Here is a 20,142-nt window from a genome sequence, read left to right as displayed (position 1 = left end):
GCTGTTTGGCATGCTCATAACTATTATTTCGTATAGACATCCTCTAAGAAGGGATTTTTGAAAATTCAATTTCTAAGCGAGTAGAATAGCGGTTTGGTGCTGGTCCGCGCGGATAAAGTCGCGGGCATACGCTAGGGGTGAAATGTAATCGCAGTAATTCTGTTAAGTATTCAATATATCTATAACAACTCATTGATTTGTATTTTTCTTAAAATTTCATCAGTCCATAGGTTACTCCTTACTTATATAGCTCTCGTTCCACTCTACAGAAATTCAGCATAAAATCACGATTACTGTATCGTAGGAAAAGGCTGTTGTATTAAAACGAACCTATTATTCATTTATTATTATTTAATAAGGGCCTGTTTCACAACCGCCAACTAAATTTCATCCGACGAATAAATTTGACATTTTGACGTTTCCAATACAAAAACTGCCAAATGGTCAAAGGTAAACGCGCATAATCTGACCCGCTTTGCCAAAAAAGGCGGTAATGTGCTAAATTACTCTTAAATCAAAGATGATATACGCTTATAAGTTTATTTGGCGGTTGTGAAACATGCCCTTATTATTTTTAATAACAAGGAGGATACCCGACTGAGTTTGTTTTGAGGGTTTTTTTCTCAGAAGAGAGAGCGTTTGAAACTCTAGTGGCTTTAGATAGCTTATCAGATCAGACGCGCTGTATTCTATAACAATAGGGCTTCGGTGCCGCGAGGCTTCCGCTAGCATCGTTGTAATCTTGTTGGAATCCTATTTGTTGTTAAGCCAGTGAATTAGCCAAAATTAACAGCCTTGAATACATATTTAGGGTTCCGTACCTCAAAAGGCAAAAAGGACGCATTACAAATTACACATTTAGTGGCATGATATTAGTTTCATGACATTAATTTCATAAGCGATTGCACGTGTTACGCAGGCATAGTCAGGCCGCAACGCTAGACGTGCCTGCTAACCGTTCCCACAGTCGACGCATAACCTGACGCCTGACGCGGCGAAATTGACGATTGCCATGCGCGAGGACTGGGCACGGATACACACATCACAATTAGCTGTAGAAGCCTCCGTCACAAATCGGCGGAGCAATTAGGATTATTTTATGTTATAGTTAGTTTATAGTATGTAAATTTTTAGTTATAAAAGTAGGATAAGGAACTGCTGTTTCCTTTCGCACCCCCTGCAGCCGCCCTAACGTAACTCACGTGTACATACAAATTCAAAATATTTTTATTCATTTAGACTTTGTAAATACAAATCCAAAAATCCAAATCTAATTGAATAAAAATTGAAAAAATTTTAAATGTCTAATTTCGTAATGCATGCATTACTTTCACGACACTAAAATAGTTTCGCGCTCAACGCAATTTTTAGATGAAACTAGTGTCGTGCAACTAATTTCATAGTATAAAGTGGTATAAACGTGACGTTATACGTCATAGATCACCTCGTTGTCTAGCTGTCTGTTGCGGTGGTCAAGAAAAGGGAATCAAAACCTATAGCGTACCTCCCGTTGACTTAGAATCATGAAAGAACAGTAATAACTATCAGTGCTCAAGTAAAGGAAAAAAGAAAGAAAACAATAAATTTGTGATTACATCACAAAAAATAATTATAATGTTTTTTACGGAACCCTCTGTGTACGAGTCTGGCTCGCCCCTAACCGGTTTTTTTTAAGTAAATGAAATGTCATTGGCTTCATCCTTTTTCGCGTGTTGTATGACGTCACGAGAAATTTTTTAAGGCGGATACGATGAATAAAAATAACTCAAGGAAAAAATGAGCTGAGATAATCTTATTGACTTTCATATCGAATGAAATTTTTTTACTGTGTAAATATAGGTATTTAAAAATTGTACGTTGAAATATTAGAAGATAGCTTAGATGATGCCTGCACGCGTGGATTTAGGTTTTAAAAGTCCTGTGGAAACTCTTCGATTTTATTTGTTATTTTTCATGGAAAGTGATTTTTTAATTTTCGCATTACATAATCATTTCCTACATGGAATTAACTAGGATTACGATCAAGATCAATTATTAGCGCTGACATTTTACCTGTTGGTTTTCACAGAAAGTCAATTTTTGCACTTATTGTAATTGGAAAAATTCACTTTTCGTGACGATCATTAATAAATAATTATTTATTTATTGCTAATTAAACTAAATGTTTTTACACACGCAGATATGCGAGTGTTCTAGCTCATACGCTCTTCATCACGGGTCATTGACCGTCCGCGAGCGGTACAATAAAGTAGGCTTAATAGCTTGTTCACACTGGCTGCGTAAGCGGTGCGTAAGCGTAGACGTAGCGCGTACCATTGCGTAGTAATGTATGGAACTGTATGAAACATGGTACACCGCTTGCGTAAAGCGTGGACGCATGCGTAACCCACTGTGTGAGGAGTTTACGCGCGTCACTACGCACGTGTGACCTGTACGCAGTTTGTCATCAGCCTTTAATGTTTCAAACATTGTAAGATTTTGCTTCGTGAATATTCACAGGTCATTTAAGTAAGATAGCAAATGTTACATATGAAAACGCTGGACTTCGTCTGTGATGGCGTTTGCTGGCGCGCGTGCTGTGCTTGTTTGGAGTGTTTTTTTTTTGTTAAGAGTGGCTGGTTTTTGTGTTAGTTGGTGTTTTTTGGTGGTGGAACTGACTGGGAAGCGCTCCAAAGGGACGCCGCGCGTATGTTGGCGGGCGCCGGCGCAGACGGAGTACATACTTGTATAAATTCAATAACTTGAAAATATCACAAACTTGACATTGACTAATCAGAGTAAAGCCAGATTTAAAGAAAAAAAAAAAAAAAAAACGCTATTCACGTGATTTTTCACATGCTACTTATCTGTGAAATGGTTCATCTTCTACACCTAGGTGTACAGCTTTCACGTCTCTAATAAGCCGTAGACTAGAAGGCGGTGTGTAGGCGAGTGATAACAGGCTTAGTTTTATCGCCGACACTCTGCCCCGCTAATTAGGAATATAGTATTTTTACTAAGCTTTATTCAAAGGAATTTGTATTAAGTGCGACTTTTCTGGATATAATTATTATATTTTTGCAATCTTAAGCTACGACCACACCTGTGTATCATGAACGCAGGGATGCGATGCGGCAGCGTCCACGACGCGAATCTATTCGTGCAGGTGTAGTGGTCGCGTAGATGTAAAAGCCATAAGTTGTTTAACACCTTATTAATCGCATTCACGTGGCACAGTTATGCACATGTGTTAGGTGTGTAGCGTGTTTATAAGTTTAAGTGTGACAGTTTTTTGATGCAATAGTTTCGCGAAATTTGCTACTCGAATTCTGAGGCCAACCGTACATAGCGCCATTAATACAAATGCCCACGAGGGAGGCAACAACCGTGCGGCTGACGTTCCTGCTTCGTAGTCGTTTTGGTCGCACAGGTGTGGATAATGCTTTAAGTGTATGTTTTCGAGTAACTTTAGTCTTGAAATTGTCTCTAATGAATTTTTTCTAAGCTTTAAGAAAGAACCGTAGCTCTACCACCAAAGATGCACGCACCTATTACAAAGCGATTAAACAGAAATCTAAAGGTATAAATTCAAACTCAAATCATTGATTCAAAGTAGGCACTATTATACTCCTTTTGATGGTCAGAATTATTAGAATTGTAAGATAGGGGTGATAATTAATTACGTAAACTTAAAGCTAAAGCTATGAGTGTTCCAATCGCTCCCAGGTTTGAGAAAAGCCCACAACAAACGCAGCCGGGTAAAACTGAAGTTAGATATTGAAAAGTTAATTTGTTAACGTTTGCAAACGCTTACAACCGCATAATTTTTAATTGTAAGAGTAAATTTTCAATATAGGTACTAAAGAGCAAACTGTCTCAAACCAGGTCTGAAATACCACAGTTTAACGATCACACAGTTCAGAAGCAGACCCTAGAAATCTAGAGGTGACGTTATAACTTGAGTAGGTACCCACCTACCTTTTAGGCAAGGCTGATTCTTGCCTAGAATATGCATTATTATCTCTTTCTATCAGTCATAATTTTTGTCAAGCGCGATCAGTCATCGTTATCGTTCGTAATGCGATAAACAAAATCTCTTATACCGCGCAAGAAATTTGAGGATCCTAAAAACAACATTGAAAAATATACCTTATTTAGATTGGATAAATATTAAATTAAATTGATTAAAATGCTCTGAAGTCCCATCCTCCATCGTGCGCATGCCCTTGAAATTTTTTAATGATTTTTTTAAATACTTGTGATTGGCTAGCCACTGAGTTTTCGTCTTTGATATTTGTATGAGATAACGTAACAAAGAGATCCCTTTACTAACTTCTCTCCGTGGATAGAGTACAGTTACATTTCATCGTCAATAACGTCCGTTTCTAAACTGTAAGCTCGCTAAGCTGTGAGGACACTATGTACCCAGACTGAGAGTCACAGATTCGCAAACAAGCAGAACTCGGATCTGTCTTAATTGCGTCAGTTCGCAAACTTAAACATTCATGTTGAATGTACTTGTGGAACTAAGCGACGGGACTTGGGGCATCGAGAATGTTCTTAGTACATACCTACTCAATGTCTACTTAGGTATGGTTCCTTAAACTTTGTCTATTACTTCAGGGAATTCAGAGCATCGAGTAGATATTCATCATCATCATCGAAAGCTTTCCAACCAAAGCCGCCTCTTTTAACTTCGGATAACTATAAGTCCTGGCCACCTCCTTATATCGTCCAACTATTTGCGTTTTTGGTGACTTGATCCCTTTTGCCTTCAATTCTATCTTCCAACGCAAATCTTGGGAATGAAAATTGGGCTTCTCTCTTTAATTTTTAATTTATAGACTAGCGCTTGGCTGCAATCAGACCTGGTGGTAAGTGATGATGCAGTCTCAAATGGAGTGTGCTTGCCTAGAAGATGCCTATTCAGTCACCATTTGGAATATCAGCGCAAAGTTGCCTATCTATCGGTACTCTACAGGATATATTGCGGAGAGTGTGCACAAGAACTTTCCGAGCTGGTTCTTCCTTCATTTTTAGACGAGAAGACATTTCGAAGCTTCCCGAATGCTGCCCAGCCAAGTTGGATTCAGTCGCTAACCTCTTTCTCGAAATTGGAGCTACCTAGCTGGATAGTGTGTCCCAGGTATACCTACATACTAATTTCAATAGTTTAATTAAAAAAAGTGAGGCAATAGCGGTAAATAAACTAAGGCTTCGAGAGTTCCAAACGCGTCAGGTCCGGAAAGAAGGCCACAAAAAATTCAACCGAATTAAAAATAAAATAAAGCACCTTATGCACCCTTTCGACAAGTACCTTTCACATTATCATTATACTTGCTACATGTTTACCCGTGTAATGTACAATTAACAAGTACATATATTATGTCGTATGGTAAGATCATCTCGTTAGCGAGTCTGCGCATTAATTGTTTGTAATCTTCGCGATGTGTCAGCGCCAGTAATCGCCCATTGTCACAGTTTAGGAATCATACAGTTAGATTAGCTTAGGCCGAAGATAACCATGTCTCTAACGGTGTTTGGGGACACTAGCATCCTAGTGGTGGATCTGCTTCAGTGGACTCTCGCTGGCGGAGTAACGAGAAGCTGTCTGTCCGCCGTCAACGGTGGAGTTATCGGTAGGAGTCCGACATCAGTGGTTAGCATGTACCACTACAGTACCATTTTACATTATCGATTAATAGCTCGTTCACACAGGCTGTATAGAACTGTATGAAACATGGCACACCGCTTGCGTAAAACGTAGATGTATGCGTAACCCGGTGTGTTAGGGATCTACGCGCGTCACTACGCACGTGTCACGTGTACGTGCTTGGTGTGAATCGGCCTTAAACTAAATAAGTGTTTTGGCGCTTAATAAACTTATACTGATTTGACTAGTCAAACACCGGATTATAACTTGTTTTGGGGCTTGTTTCTAAATCAACAAATTATGTTTAATTGGAGAATAAATTTGAAATTTTCGCAGTTTTTGTATTAGAAATCTGTAAATGAATATACGTCATTATTTGGCCACTGAGAAATAGGCCCTGATGTTTTTATTCCGGTTATTTACAGCGATTGTATGTTTGTTATACTGTGGTATTATCATGTTGTTAAATCGGATGCCGTATTTTCCTTGAATCCTTTGAATCCTCACCCGTATATTATTTTGGATTATGTTTCCCAGTGATTAATATAATGTCTTTGAATAAACATGCTTTGTTCAGACATCTAGGTAGCCTGTTCGTTTTTCTTCTAAAAGTTCCCCAAATCTTTAAATTTTTTCCAAAAAAGCCCTTTTTATTGATTTTATTTTGAACATACTTATTTTGATTTGAAAATATCACTTGCTGTAACGACAAGTGTAAATTAAAAATTTATAACACCCCCGACAAGTGAAAGTTACAGTAACTAGAAAAGAACTGATAACTTTCAAACGGCTAAACCGATTTTCTTGGATTATAGCTAAGAACAATCTCGATCAAGCCACCTTTCAAACAAAAAAAAAATCGGTTCATTAGTTTAGGCGCTACGATGCCAAAGACAGATACACAGATACACACGTCAAACTTATTACACCCCTATATTTGGGTCGGGGGTTAGTAAAGGAAAATACCGCGAGGAAAACTTCTTGCCTAAGAGCTTTCCATCCTTTTCCAAGAATAGTTGTAGATCGAGGGACCAATTATAAACTGAGGTGGGTACTTTAGCTCTTATAGAGATTACTTTGTGTCTATTAATTTGATAGAGCAGATTTTTTATTGTGTTTACTAACCCCCGACCCAAAAAGAGGGGTGTTATAAGTTTGACGTGTGTATCTGTGTAGCTGTCTGTGGCATCGTAGCTCCTAAACTAATAAACCGATTTAAATTTTGTCTTTTTGTTTGAAAGGTGGCTTGATCGAGTGTTCTTAGCTATAATCCAAGAAAATCGGTTCAGCCGTTTGAAAGTTATCAGCTCTTTTTTAGTTACTGTAACCTTCACTAGTCGGGGGTGTTATACATTTTTAATTTAGGTACACTTGTCGTTACAGCAAGTGATATTTTCAAATCGAAATAAGCATGTTCAAAATAAAATCAACAAGTGTAAATTAAAAATTTTCAACACCCCCGACAAATCATTTTCAAATAAATAATTATGTATATCTAGGCAACGTCCATCTTGACAGCTTGACATTTGTCAATTGACACTTGAATATTATGAACCTAACGGTTATCTAACCTTCTTTTATACAAGAAAACTAGAAAAGAGCTGATAACTCTTAAACGGCTGAACCAATTTTTTTGGATTATAGCTAAGAACACTCTCGATCAAGCCACCTTTCAAACAAAAAAAAACTAAATTAAAATCGGTTCATTCGTTTAGGCGCTACGGTGCCACAGACAGATACACAGATACACACGTCAAACTTATAACACCCCTCTTTTTGGGTCGGGGGTTAATAAAGAGTGTTTTCATGGTTAAAGTATAATATGTACGTAACGCAATGTTTTAGTTCATCGTTAAAATGAGTGATATTTAATCCATACTTAATATTATAAATGCGAAAGTGTGTCTGTCTGTCTGCTTGCTTCTCACGGCCCAACAGTTCGACCGATTTTGATGAGTATAAAGTTAGTTTACATCCCGAGGACGGACATGGGCTAATTTTATCCCGGAAAATTATCAATGAATTTAAAGGCCCATGCGTTGAACAGATTTATATGAAATTTAGTACAAAAGGAACATGATAAATTGATATAAGCAACTTTTTATCCCGGAAAAGCAGAGTTCCCATGGGATTTTAAAAACCTAAATCCACGCGGACATCACCTGGTTACGTATAACGCACATAGGTCCAAAAGTCAGGAGGGTCGAACCCTTGACCACTTGAATAGGACATTTCATAACCACTAGGTTATCACCGCTTAATAGATTTATTAGATAATAATTGCTCCAATTCTGAGCTGCAGTAGAATGGGATTAGTCTAATAAAGAACACCGTCGGAGCTCGCTGGTAGTGAAGTTGTTAACAATATTAATTTGTAGAGCCATTTTAATACGCTACTTGTATTAAAAAGTTAAGAAAAATATCGGCTAAGTTATGATAAAAAAAAAAAAAAAATTTTATTCTCGACTATGTAATAAAGTTTGCAATGTATTTAATATTAGCCAAAATTAAATGAATCATTGTATACCTTGGTTAACCTGCATTTAGAGCAAATAAATGATTGATTAATTGATTTGCTAAAAGTAAAAAATAAACCTAGCTATTTATTATAAACGATAAAGGTTAAGACGTCGCACGTCGGTTTCCTATTCAGGGGGCCTGAGGTTTGATGCCGGGCACGCACCTCGAAGTTTTCGGAGTTATGTGCGTTTAAAGCTATTAAATATCATTTGCTTTATAATGGTTACCGAAATCATGGTAAGGAAACCAGCACGCCTGTTGTTTGACCTCCATAATGTTCTCAAAGGTGTGTGAATTCTGCCAATCCACACGGAGTCAGAGAATGAGAAGAGTTTATGCCATAGCCTTTTCTTTTTGAGAAAAGACCTATGCTCAGTAGTGCGCCGATGAGAAAAATGTTAAGGAAAGTATCGGCCAAGTCATGTCTACGATTTGATAAAAATATAGATGTATTTAAGATATTTTAATCGGTATTTTCGGGCATTTTTAACAATTTTCCGCATATCAAAACCATATTTGGAAAAGTTCCAACGAAATCTCTGGGGAAGGCAGCTGCGGAGATCGCGAGATACTACATTGTCATGAAATAAACACTGCTTTCAAACTTCTCTCTCTAAACGGTTGGACATTAAAATATTATCTTCTTTTCTATATATAAAACACATAAAACATTTCTGCCTAGTTATGTCGGATGTCCTATAAGCCTTGAGACCATCCAACCGATTGCCAAAAACTGGTTTCATTAGAAAGGCAATAATGCGAATCTTCGCATATTGTCTTATCTTCGTTTAGAACCATCTGGTTTAGACAAAAATGAATTAGGCACATTCTTTTGTTTCAGTAGCAGACGCCGTTATCTACAAATATTATATTTCAGTCAAAGTAAAATTTAGTCTATCTATATAGAAAGTAATATTAGAGCAATATTATTCTTCGTCTATTTATTTGTTATCTACAAACGGACGCGCCAAGGCAGATTTTTTTGAAAATTGTTGAAGGGACGGAATTCCCCTAAAATCTCGAAATATATAATTCTTCATTTTTAACAGAGAGCCCAAATACGTGGAACGCGGAAAAGATTTTCAAAATGTAAATAAATAATGTTTTACCCATTACCTTTTCTGATAAATAAAATTTCATACTTCAATAAGTAGATAGGTATACGAGTAGATATTCAAACGTAACATTTCACTGAAACCTGTTCAATATTCACAACGAGATCAGCAAAACTTAGTTCAGAGAGAAATATGTAGGGTGAAGGGTTAGTTCGGGCTATTTGCAATCTTTTTGCGTATTTACATCGAATACCTTCCGTTTCATATTATTCCACTTGCCGCGCAGGTATAAAGTCAAAATCAAATCACTTATCAAAAGTAGGAATCAGTGCAGATTGTTTGATTTTAAAGAAAGAAAGGAAAAAAACTTTTGCTTTTTAACGTTGTGCCTACTAGTTATACCTACAGGTTTGGTTATCCTACCTATATCTACCTATATCTTTGGTTAGGTGTGTCATATGTAGCAAAACCAGAAAAAAAGATTCCAACTCAGCTAAATGCTGTATGCCCTGCATATACATAATCGCTCCATCTTAGACTACTCCATCATCACTTGCCATCAAGTATGATTGCAGCCAAGTGCTAGGCTATAAATTAATAAAACTATACTTACGTCGTATTTTTCTTTTGAATCACTCTTCATATTAATGAAAATCGCGTTAAAATTTGTTGTGTAGGTACTTTAAAAGATGTAAGCGCGTAGACAGACGAATGGTACGCGACTTTATTGTATGATGTTGATACGTTTTTAAAAATCCCTTGGGAACTCATTGATTTTCCGGGATAAAAAGTAGCCTATATGTTAATCCAGGATATAATCTATTTACATTCCAAATTTCATCTAAATCCGTCCAGTAGTTTTTGCGTGTTAGAGTAAAAAACATCTATACATCCATCCATAGATTACAAACTTTCGCGTTTATAATATTAGTAGGACTATGTAGAGAAATGTATGGATTAAATCACTGGGCCGGAATGCGACTGGAATAATATGAGAGTCGTAAGAAATGTTCAAGGGAAAAGGGTTAGTCCGGGTTATTTACAATCTTTTTGCGTATTCACGTCGGATATGATTAAATTATGCAAAACTCTCACGGCGGACCTATGCTGTTTGACAAGGGTCGACGGGGACCACGCTCGCCCGCTTGACGGACAGTCCCGATATTAAGAGGATAGTCTAGTTGTCAATTTTTGCAAATATTTTTCATAGTCCGGTAAGCATTTGCCTACATTTTATTCTTGAAATATTAGAATAGAATAGAATGGAATAGATTTTTATTCAAATAAACTTTAACCACCGGTTCGGAATGCCGTTTCGTTGCCGTATTGTTTCGGGTGATAACGTTTTTCACCCCAAACGTATAAAAAATTAGACAATTTTGGTCTCATTATTTATATTCAGTACATCTTAATCTAGGCTCATACGTTGCATCCTTTTAATATTTTAATTTTAATATTTCTTGCTTCAAAAATAAGGATATTTAAACCCTAGTCACTTTTAACGTAAGCAATATATATATATATATTTTTTTTTAAATTAAAACGTGCGAGCATATTTCTGCACCACATCCACAACATTTTTTAAAAATTATGAAGATTGGAACATTTACGAGGAGAAAAACGTTATCGCTTTTTGTTTGAAAATTTACAACTAGACGATCCTCTTAATTTTATTAATTTCGCAATTTGTCTTTGCAACTTTGTAACAATAGTGCCAAAGTTTTTATTGGCGTCAGCATGTTGGACGAAGGTAGTCGTAAAACTGAAATTACGACAAGGGAGGAATTTTAAATTAGTTACACGACTGTAAAAAAAGGAGTATGATGTTTTCAGGATTCATGTATGTAGTAAATTTCTTACTACCATAGATATATATGCCTGAACAGATTTGAACGTATAAGTTCTAAAATATAATCCATATTCTTATGACCAAATACTAGTTCACCCTAATGGACCCAAAGAATATTAATGGATACGTGTTATCTAGGAGTGCCTAGCGATGCTTACCTATTGCAAGTCACAGACGGATTGGGGTTTCCAAAGGATAAAGAGTCTTGCTTTTCAAACTACTTATTATTATATAGCTGATGCCCGCGACTTTGTTCGCGTGGATTTAGGTTTTTAAATATCCCGTGAGAACTCTTTGATTTTCCAGCCTATCTCACCCTCAGGTCTTTAAGTGCAATAGTGAAATAGGGGTCTGAAATAGTAGTCCACGCGCACCAAGTCGAGGGCATAAGCTAATCATATTATTATTAATTTTTTAAAAGAATATTAGCCGTTTTAATCATGACTAATATTCCCCTTACTCCTCCAACTAAGCGTAAAGCTTGTGCTAGGAGTAGGTACGACAATAGTGCAACGGATGGGGTTTGAACCGCTGACCTTTCGGATCTCAGTCCACTCCTATAACCGTTGAGCTATTGAGTCACATTATATCACACTAATATTATAAAGGCGAAAGTTTGTATGTGTGTGTGTGTATGTGTGTGTGTGTGTGTGTGTGTGTGTGTATGTTTGTTACTCCTTCACACAAAAACCACTGGACGGATTTGGCTGAAATTCAGAATGGAGATAGATAATATCCTGGATTAGCACATAGGCTACTTTTTATCCCGGAAAATCAAAGAGTTCCCACGAAATTTCAAAAAACCTAAATTCACGCGGGCGAAGTCGCGGGCATCGGCTAGTACTTTATAAATTGCTTTTCCAACGGACTTTACAGCTTATAGTTAATTTACTGCAGGAAGGACTATGACAATTTCTCGCACGTGGAAATTATGCGCCTAAATCACTAGTGATATGAGAGTAATATCCTATTTAATGTCGTCGTGATATCGCGATATCGTCTAAATTGCCCCATCCGCTACATTTAGCAGGTTGAAACGTTTTAGTTCACCGCATTATATCCCGGCGGTGATCGAGGCCCCGTGTACCTACTATGGGTTATTTATGAGGATCAAGCCCCATTATTTAACGAACTTCATTTTGAATTACATCAGGTATATGGTCGTTTAAACATGTAATTATTATGAAGGGTTGTAGATATGACATTCCGTCGGATAAGTATTTTGTAGGCTACGGCAGACAGGGTCTCCTTGCTGCCCCTTTAGCTTGTTAATTCTTTGGGATATGTCGGTCACTTTAGATGTCCTACAGATTTCTTTTTAGATTTTGTAGAGAAAGAGGCAACCAATATATCATCATCATCGTCGGTTCACTACTGAGTACGGGTTTGCTCTCAGAATGAGAATGGGTTTGGCCACCGTCCACTACGCTGGTGCGGATGAGAAGACTTCACATAATTTTGAGACCATTATGGAGAACTCTCGGGCATGCAGGTTTCCTCTCCGTTAAAGCAAGTGATATTTAATAGCTTAAGGACCGACGAAATGGGATCGAACCCTCGACTACCTGCATAGGAGGCTGGCGTCTAGCTGGTGGTTGGTTGCCACTAGGTAAGTTTATGCAGGGTATAGTCAAAGGCCGTAAGTTGTTTAGCAACTGAATGCAATCGTTTCGCGGAATTGCTACTCGAATTCTGAGACCGACCGTACAACAGGTTAATATAAGTAACCTAGTAAAACACACAAATCTTTATAGCTCAAGGAAATTGTCCTAAAAATACCTTCCTTAACTTAGAGTTGTTTTCACCTGCATTCACTGATTGAGATTAATGGTAGGTATTCTCAAGGAAAAGGTATTTTCTCACGATCTATTTTTACCATGTGAATCGATCTTGCTTCTAGTAAGGATGCAAATCCCTATGGGACCCACAAAGGTTAGAGCACTAGTCATAAATAGCGATGAGTTTTAATATAAGTAGCTACATTTTGCATGAAGATTCGAGCACTACTAAGCGTTTTATTCTGTTAGCCCTTGACTACCATCTCACCTGGTGGTAAGTGATGATGCAGCTTAAGATGAAAGCGGGTTAACTTGGAAGTGGTATGGAAGATTCATTAAAGCTGTACCCTTCAGTATCTACGTGGCATCGTACCTACCGGTAGGATAATAGCAAGCCACGGCCGAAGCCTCCCACCAGACTAGACATACTTCCATCCATACATACAAACTTTCGCGTTTATAATATTTGTAGGATTCTCATTATAATATTCTCTTTATATCACAAAATGAGATGCGAGCGTTCACAAGTTGAGTTGGAAACTCCGATGCTATCTAAACTTTTAATAGCGGGACATTTTTAGAGTCACCAACTGTCAGATTCCAGGTGTAGCTTATAATTGATTCACAAACTTTCCCCACCAATTTAACCAATTTACTATTTTGGAATTACATACTTTATTTTGAAAATTATAACTTATTACCATACTTGCACTCTTTTATTTTATCAATTACCTTAGAAAAAAATCGGCCAAGTGCGAGTCGGACTCGCGCACCGAGGGTTCCGTACTCTGGTATTATTTTCGACATTTTGCACGCGAAATCAAAAACTATTACGCTAAAAAATAAATAAAAATCTGTTTAAAAATATATAGGCAAAGCTTTTCATATGATACCCCACTTGGTATAGTTACGAGTATCTTACTTTGAAAATTTAAACACATTTTAATTTTTTTTAATGATGTAACCACAAATTCACAGTTTTCGGATTTATTCCTTTACTTGTGCTATAAGACCTACCTACCTGCCGAATTTCATGATTCTAGGTCAACGAAAAGTACCCTATTTAGGTTTTCTTGATAGACACGACGGACGGACAGACAGACAGATAGACAGCAAAGTGATCCTGTAAGGGTTCCGTTTTTCCTTTTGAGGTACGGAACCCTAAAAAATTAGGAAATTATCCTATTGCTACGGTCGAGCACACAGACACCGCTCACGTAGGTACAAGTTAAGAGATGGTGTAGAGCAGAATCACCAACAATATAATTTGTATTACTCTTTTTACTAGCATTTCTTGATGGACGCCAAAACATAAACAACAGAATAGATGTCATATTCACTTTATTTTTCCTTACTTTACTTACTTACCTACTTGAAAGATAAATAAATCGAAGAAACCTTCTCGGAGAAAAGCGTAAGTGACGCGATGTGCCAGGCGCTTTAGACCTTCTGGATTGAGGCTTTTCACTCCTATCATGAGTTCATTATCGGTACGCGGTAATAAGGTCGTATAAGCCGCTTATACGACCGTACGATACGTATATTCTCGCTTATTCTCGCTATAAGCTCGCTTCTTACGCTTTTCATCAAGAAAAGTTTACTTAAAAGATAAACGAGTGTTTACCTTGTAAGTAAACTGGTTCTGGTTTACTTAAAAGGTAAACAAACCAGAGGAATTAAAATGAACCCATTATTATTGTTACAGACTGGCTCACAGTGACTTGGGCGCAAAGCGGGATGCATCTACAACCAGAAGCCGTCGGCGATGACGACGCAGATTCAGTCAGAGGCCGGTGAGAAAATATTCTTTTTTTAGGGTTCCATACCTCAAAAGAAAAAGAGGAAGCGTTATAGGATCACTTTATAGTCCGTCGGTCCGTCTGTCCATATGTCCGTTTGTCCGTCTGCCCGTACTTTAGACATGACAGATGACACAAAGTTAAAATGGCGCGTGAGAACTTATTTTGTACGCATTATCCTACTAATGTCGACCCAACTTAAAAACTCATTTTTCCCGGCTATTTAAAATTGTATCATTGTATTTTCTAAAATTGCTCAGATCTAACTAAAAACTAATACCTACAATAGAAGTATTTGTAACTATTTGTGGCTTTCCAAATATTGCTATCGTCAATCATAGATACTTGAGGCAATAATAGTCGTTAGACAAACAAACGGGCCAATAATCTGTTCTACGGGAATATTGTACCGGGAACAAAGAGATACCTCAAGGCTAGTGCTGCTATTGATTATATTGTCATAACAAATTTTGGATCTCTTGATCTTCAATTCCATAGACTTTTTCCACAGATAAAATTCTGTGGTTTTTCCTGCGCACAGCTTTGCAGTATTATTTTGGGCGTTTCCGCAGTCGGATCATAATATAAGTATGGAATCCCAGATCGCAAGCAGTGAGAGCGATTTTTATAGCGATAGAGAGTTTTTTAGGGTTCCGTACTTCAAAAGGAAAAACGGAACCCTTATAGGATCACTTTGTTGTCTGTCCACCGTGTCTGTCAAGAAACCTAAAGGATACTTCCCGTTGACGTAGAATTATGAAATTTGGCAGGTAGGTAGGTAGGTCTTATAGTACAAAATACAGGAATAGATCTGAAAAGCGCGAATTTGTGGTTATAATATCATGTAAAAAAATGTGTTTCAATTTGCAAAGTAAGATAACTATACCAAGTGGGGTATCATATGAAAGGGCTTTAGCTGTACATTCTAAAACAGATTTTTATTTATTTTTATGCGAATATAATAGTTTTTGATTTATCGTGCAAAATGTTAGAAAAAATACCCGAGCACGGAACCCCCAGTGCGCAAGTCTGACTCGCACTTGGCCGGTTTTTTTATTACATCTCCTTATTTGTGACGATTATGTAACAATAACATATCTTTGGCTAAGACGTAAAGAGGATTAATATCCTCAGAGTCAGAATCAGTTTCATACGTGAAGAGTATTTTTATATTGTTTTCAAGAGCTGAAATACGAGTATCACTAGCTTTAACGGTGAAGGAAAATATCGTATGGAAACCTGCATGCTTGAGAATTGTCCATAATGTTCTCAAAGGTGTGTTTAGTCTGCTAATTTGCCTTAGACTCCCATGGTGGACTATGACTTAAACCTTTCTCAATCTGAGAGGAGACGCATGCTTAGGTAGTGGGCTAATGATGCGTTGATGATGATGATGCTAGACGTAGTTAAGGCTGCTCCATAGTTTATCGTATCATAAAACACAGCAGCAATATGCACCGTTAACTTACAGTTGCTTGAAACTTAATATCTTAACAACATTTCGCACGCTAGTTTGCTAATTAATCATCGCAAATTACCCCGTTATGTGACAAATTAGTGCTTTTATAGTGCTGTTGCCATAAAGTTTAAATCTTCACATTTATACAGGTGTTTAATCAGGTATTACTTCTCAAGTACCTACTACTCCAGCTATAAATACGATGTCTGAGAACTAGACACCATAATAGACTTGCGACTCCTACGCTCTGCCTCAGGAAGGTCCAAAGTTATTTGTGGGAATGAGAATAATCTTTAATAATAATAAAATAAATTTTGAACTTGCCTTTACATAAGTTTAAAAAATCTAGTAAAATTATAATGCTTCTGAGATAAGCTTATTGTATAATTGAAGATTATGTAAATGATAAAAGAGTCTGGATTTGACCTGCAGCTCGCTCCAGCAATGCGCGGGACTTCAATTACCTACTCTTATACATGGCATAATGGGCAATATTATATCAAATCTTTGAAAAGAGCAACCACCGAGTTTCTTGTTGATTCTTCGTGGTAGAAAAGGCATTCCGAACCAGTGGTAGATGCATTTAACGATTCAAAGATACTTGTAAAAGTTTGATTGAATAAAAAATATTTATTTTTTGTATCGTTTCTATTTAAAGACGAGTATTGTCTTTAAAAAGGAAGTCCGTATTATCGTTGTAACCCGATACATGCCCATTGCTAGACATATTATTAGCTTAGATTTCTACACGCCACCTAGATCCAGTGACTCGCTGCGACTCATTTGATATCACCTACCCATCTAGTGAGGGTCTACCAACGTGGTATTTTCTTGTGCAAAGCCATTCTAGCAGCTTACCAAGGTCAGAATCTGTGAAAAAATTGTTAGAATGTCATATTCTAACCATTCACTAGTACTATATATCAGCCCACTTCTAGTCGCATCGCCTCTTGCTACCAAATCCAATACCAATAGGTCAAATCGCAATCATGGTTTACTTGTCATAAAAAAACCAGCCAAGTGCGAGTCAGGCTTACGCACCGAGGGTTCTCGGTATTTTTTCCGACATTTTGCACGATAAATCAAAAACAATTATGCATAAAAATAAATAAATATCTGTTTTGGAATACACAGATAAGCCTTTTCATATGATACCCCACTTCGTATAGTTAGATAACGTTGGAAATTGAAAATAATTATTTGTTCATGAACTCATTTTAATTTTTTTTGTGTGATGTAACCACTAATTCACCGTTTTCAGATTTTTCCATTATACTATATATAGCTCGATTACCACTCACTGACTCACTCACTCATTGACATAATTGTTCTCCTAGAAGGAGACGGAAAATGATATAGTGATGTGGGGGAGTTGTGTTCGGTTTCGGGAACCCTCTGGGGAAAAATTATGACATTTCAGAAAAACAAGATGGCGGCCGACGTGATTTTTGCAGCTCCATTGTTTTCCAACCGATTTCGTTGAATTTTGCAAACTTTGAAGAAAGTAGGAAACGATTAATGAAAAATGTAGAAAAAATCTGAAAATCAAGATGGCGGCCGAGCCGTAGCGTTTTCAAAATTTTGATTTTTCGACCCCGAACCGCGGCGCCACAGATCCGAAACGGGGTAGTCGAGGATAATTATTTCTTCGTGTTTCGCCCACGATTATCCTTAATTTTGACAGAACGGGAGTGGTTTTTAAAAATTCAAGATGGCGGCTGTCATGGCGGCCGTTTTGTTCGAGGTACGAAAAAACGCAATTTTAAAACTCAAATATCTCAAAGTTGGCAACATCGGAGCGATTCGGTTTCTATGAAGCGATTGTACGTATAGGCTTGAGGTATAGATTGGAGGAAAAAAATTACCCCATTTTTAGGGAAATTTCAAGATTTTCGGGAAATTGTAAAAAATCGAAATACGGACTTTTCGCAAAATCCGAGTATGAGCGATTACGTGTTTTGCTCGTACAAATGACATTTGGGTATTTTTGTTGCCGGAGACTGGCAACACTGGAATTTATCAAAGAAAAAGTGATTTTCGACACGGTCTTTTTCACGGTATCCCCTTTCGCGTGGGTGCGAGGGAGAGGAGAGATTGAAACGTCATCGGGAGCGGTATATCCTGTAGTTAATAGGAAAATTATGAAACCGTGTAAAATCTTTCTGTGAAACGAGTTGGCAGCCATTTTGTATTTTTTTTAATTTTTCGAAATTTTGATCACGTTTTTGAGGCAGTTGGCAACATTTTGGAAAGCCAATATGTATGAATGGATTGTGTATCTCGGCTGGCAGTATGGAGATATGCAATCGGTGTTGCCACTTTTGGGGAGATTTTCGAGATTTCCAACTAAGAAACTCCTGTAAAATTTTGTATGAAAAATTTTTTTTTCACTGATGGTATCGTATAGAGAACAAAAACTTAGTAAGCCAAAATTATGGAGAGAGCTGATGATTGAGGGTTTCGGAGACGGGTGGAGGGCCCGCTTAAGGTATTGAAGATAGGTGGGGGGTGCTCGAGCAAATGTCATTCATGACGTCATCCAATTGCCAAAAAGCTGAAAAAAAATTCAAAATGGCGAAGAAAAGATGGCCGCCATACAAATTTCGCCGGTGTCCAGCTCGGAGGGTATAAAAGATGGAAGTGTGGTTTCTTGGCAAGAGATGATCAGGGTCCGAAGGTCTACTCGATAAATAGAAAAAAAATTCAAAATGGCGGAATTTATTTTTACATACATTTTGTATGGCGAATATTGAATGTCTCATTCTCCTAGAAAGAGACGGATAACGATACGATAATGTAGGGGAGATATGTTATGGTGCGCGATATGAGTAGGGAAAAATTATGACATTTCAGAAAAACAAGATGGCGGCCTATATGATTTTTGCAACTCTTTTGTTTTCCAACCGATTTCGTTGAAACTCGCAATCTTTGAAGAATGTAGTAAACGATTAATAGAAAAAGTGGAAAATTTTGGAAAAACAAGATGGCCGCCGTACAAATTTCGTCGGTGTCTATCTCGGAGGCTATAAAAGATGGAAGAGTGGTTTCTTGGCAAAAGATGATCAGGGTCCGAAGGTCTACTCGGTGGAACAAACTCTGCATGCTCGCGGACCACTTTAGTGGTCCGCGCACCCACGCACCCTACTTTATTAACCTCAACTACCCCGTTTTTACAAAAAATGATATGGATGTCGTTTTCAGAGTTTTCCAGGGTGCTGATTTTGATAACGACATTTATTTTGAAATCCAAGATGGCGGGCGTGCACTTTTTAAGAAAAAAATTGATATAGGTGTCGTTTTATAAGTATTGCGGAGTGAATTGCGTATCTTAATAAATAAATTCGTTTTAATACTTATCAACCTAACCACGTCACGAGAGCTGCTTTAGCAGCTCGCGCACCGAGCAAAACACTAGTTTACTAGTACTATAAGACCTACATACTCACCAAATTTCATGATTCTAGGTCAACGGGTAGTACCCTACAAGTTTTATGACAGACACGACAGACGGACAGACAGACAACAAAGTGATCCTATAAGGGTTCCGTTTTTCTTATTGAGGTATGGAACCCTGAAAATGTAGCTTTTTTTCGCAAAATAAAATGCTTTGCACGCTCTCTAATTAATTTTTCACAAAGGTGCTTTTATGATTATAAAGGACGATCTTATCTTATTAGCTTGCTCTACGTGCAAATGAGATTTTTAAAATTAAGGAAATATTTACCCTGAATTTTATCATTTGTTCTTTTGTATGTATTATAGCAGAAAGATATTATATTGTGGGTCAATCCCACGCAATCGTTAGAGGTGAATTTATGATAATTTATAATAATTAATACTGTAATATTTTTTGGAACCGCTATTTAAGTGTCTGTATTAATTTAAGAGCAGTTTTTACATTCACAATTTGCTATTTTATTTGGGCAGGATGCTTTATTGAGTATAAAAAACAATAATAATATTAATTTTGAGTGGTAGCTTAGCAGGCATCATTCAATCACACTAATATTATAAAGGTGAAAGTTTGTATGTGTGTGTGTGTGTGTGTGT

The 20,142-nt window shown here is 37.3% G+C and overlaps 1 protein-coding gene across 1 annotated transcript in view; it reads left to right on the top strand.

Annotated features, from left to right (window-relative positions):
* The window catches only part of LOC123870676 (atrial natriuretic peptide-converting enzyme), a 92,526-nt gene that overhangs the window by 17,063 nt on the left and 55,321 nt on the right, over nucleotides 1-20,142 (top strand). The window contains exon 3 of the mRNA XM_045914046.1: nucleotides 14,540-14,627. Coding sequence (XP_045770002.1) covers nucleotides 14,540-14,627 — 88 coding nt within the window. The remainder of the gene's footprint in view (nucleotides 1-14,539; nucleotides 14,628-20,142) is intronic.

Source organism: Maniola jurtina, chromosome 2, assembly GCF_905333055.1.
Source record: "Maniola jurtina chromosome 2, ilManJurt1.1, whole genome shotgun sequence".
Classification (NCBI taxonomy): Eukaryota; Metazoa; Arthropoda; class Insecta; order Lepidoptera; family Nymphalidae; genus Maniola; species Maniola jurtina.
This window is presented reverse-complemented; position numbering and strand designations above follow the sequence as displayed.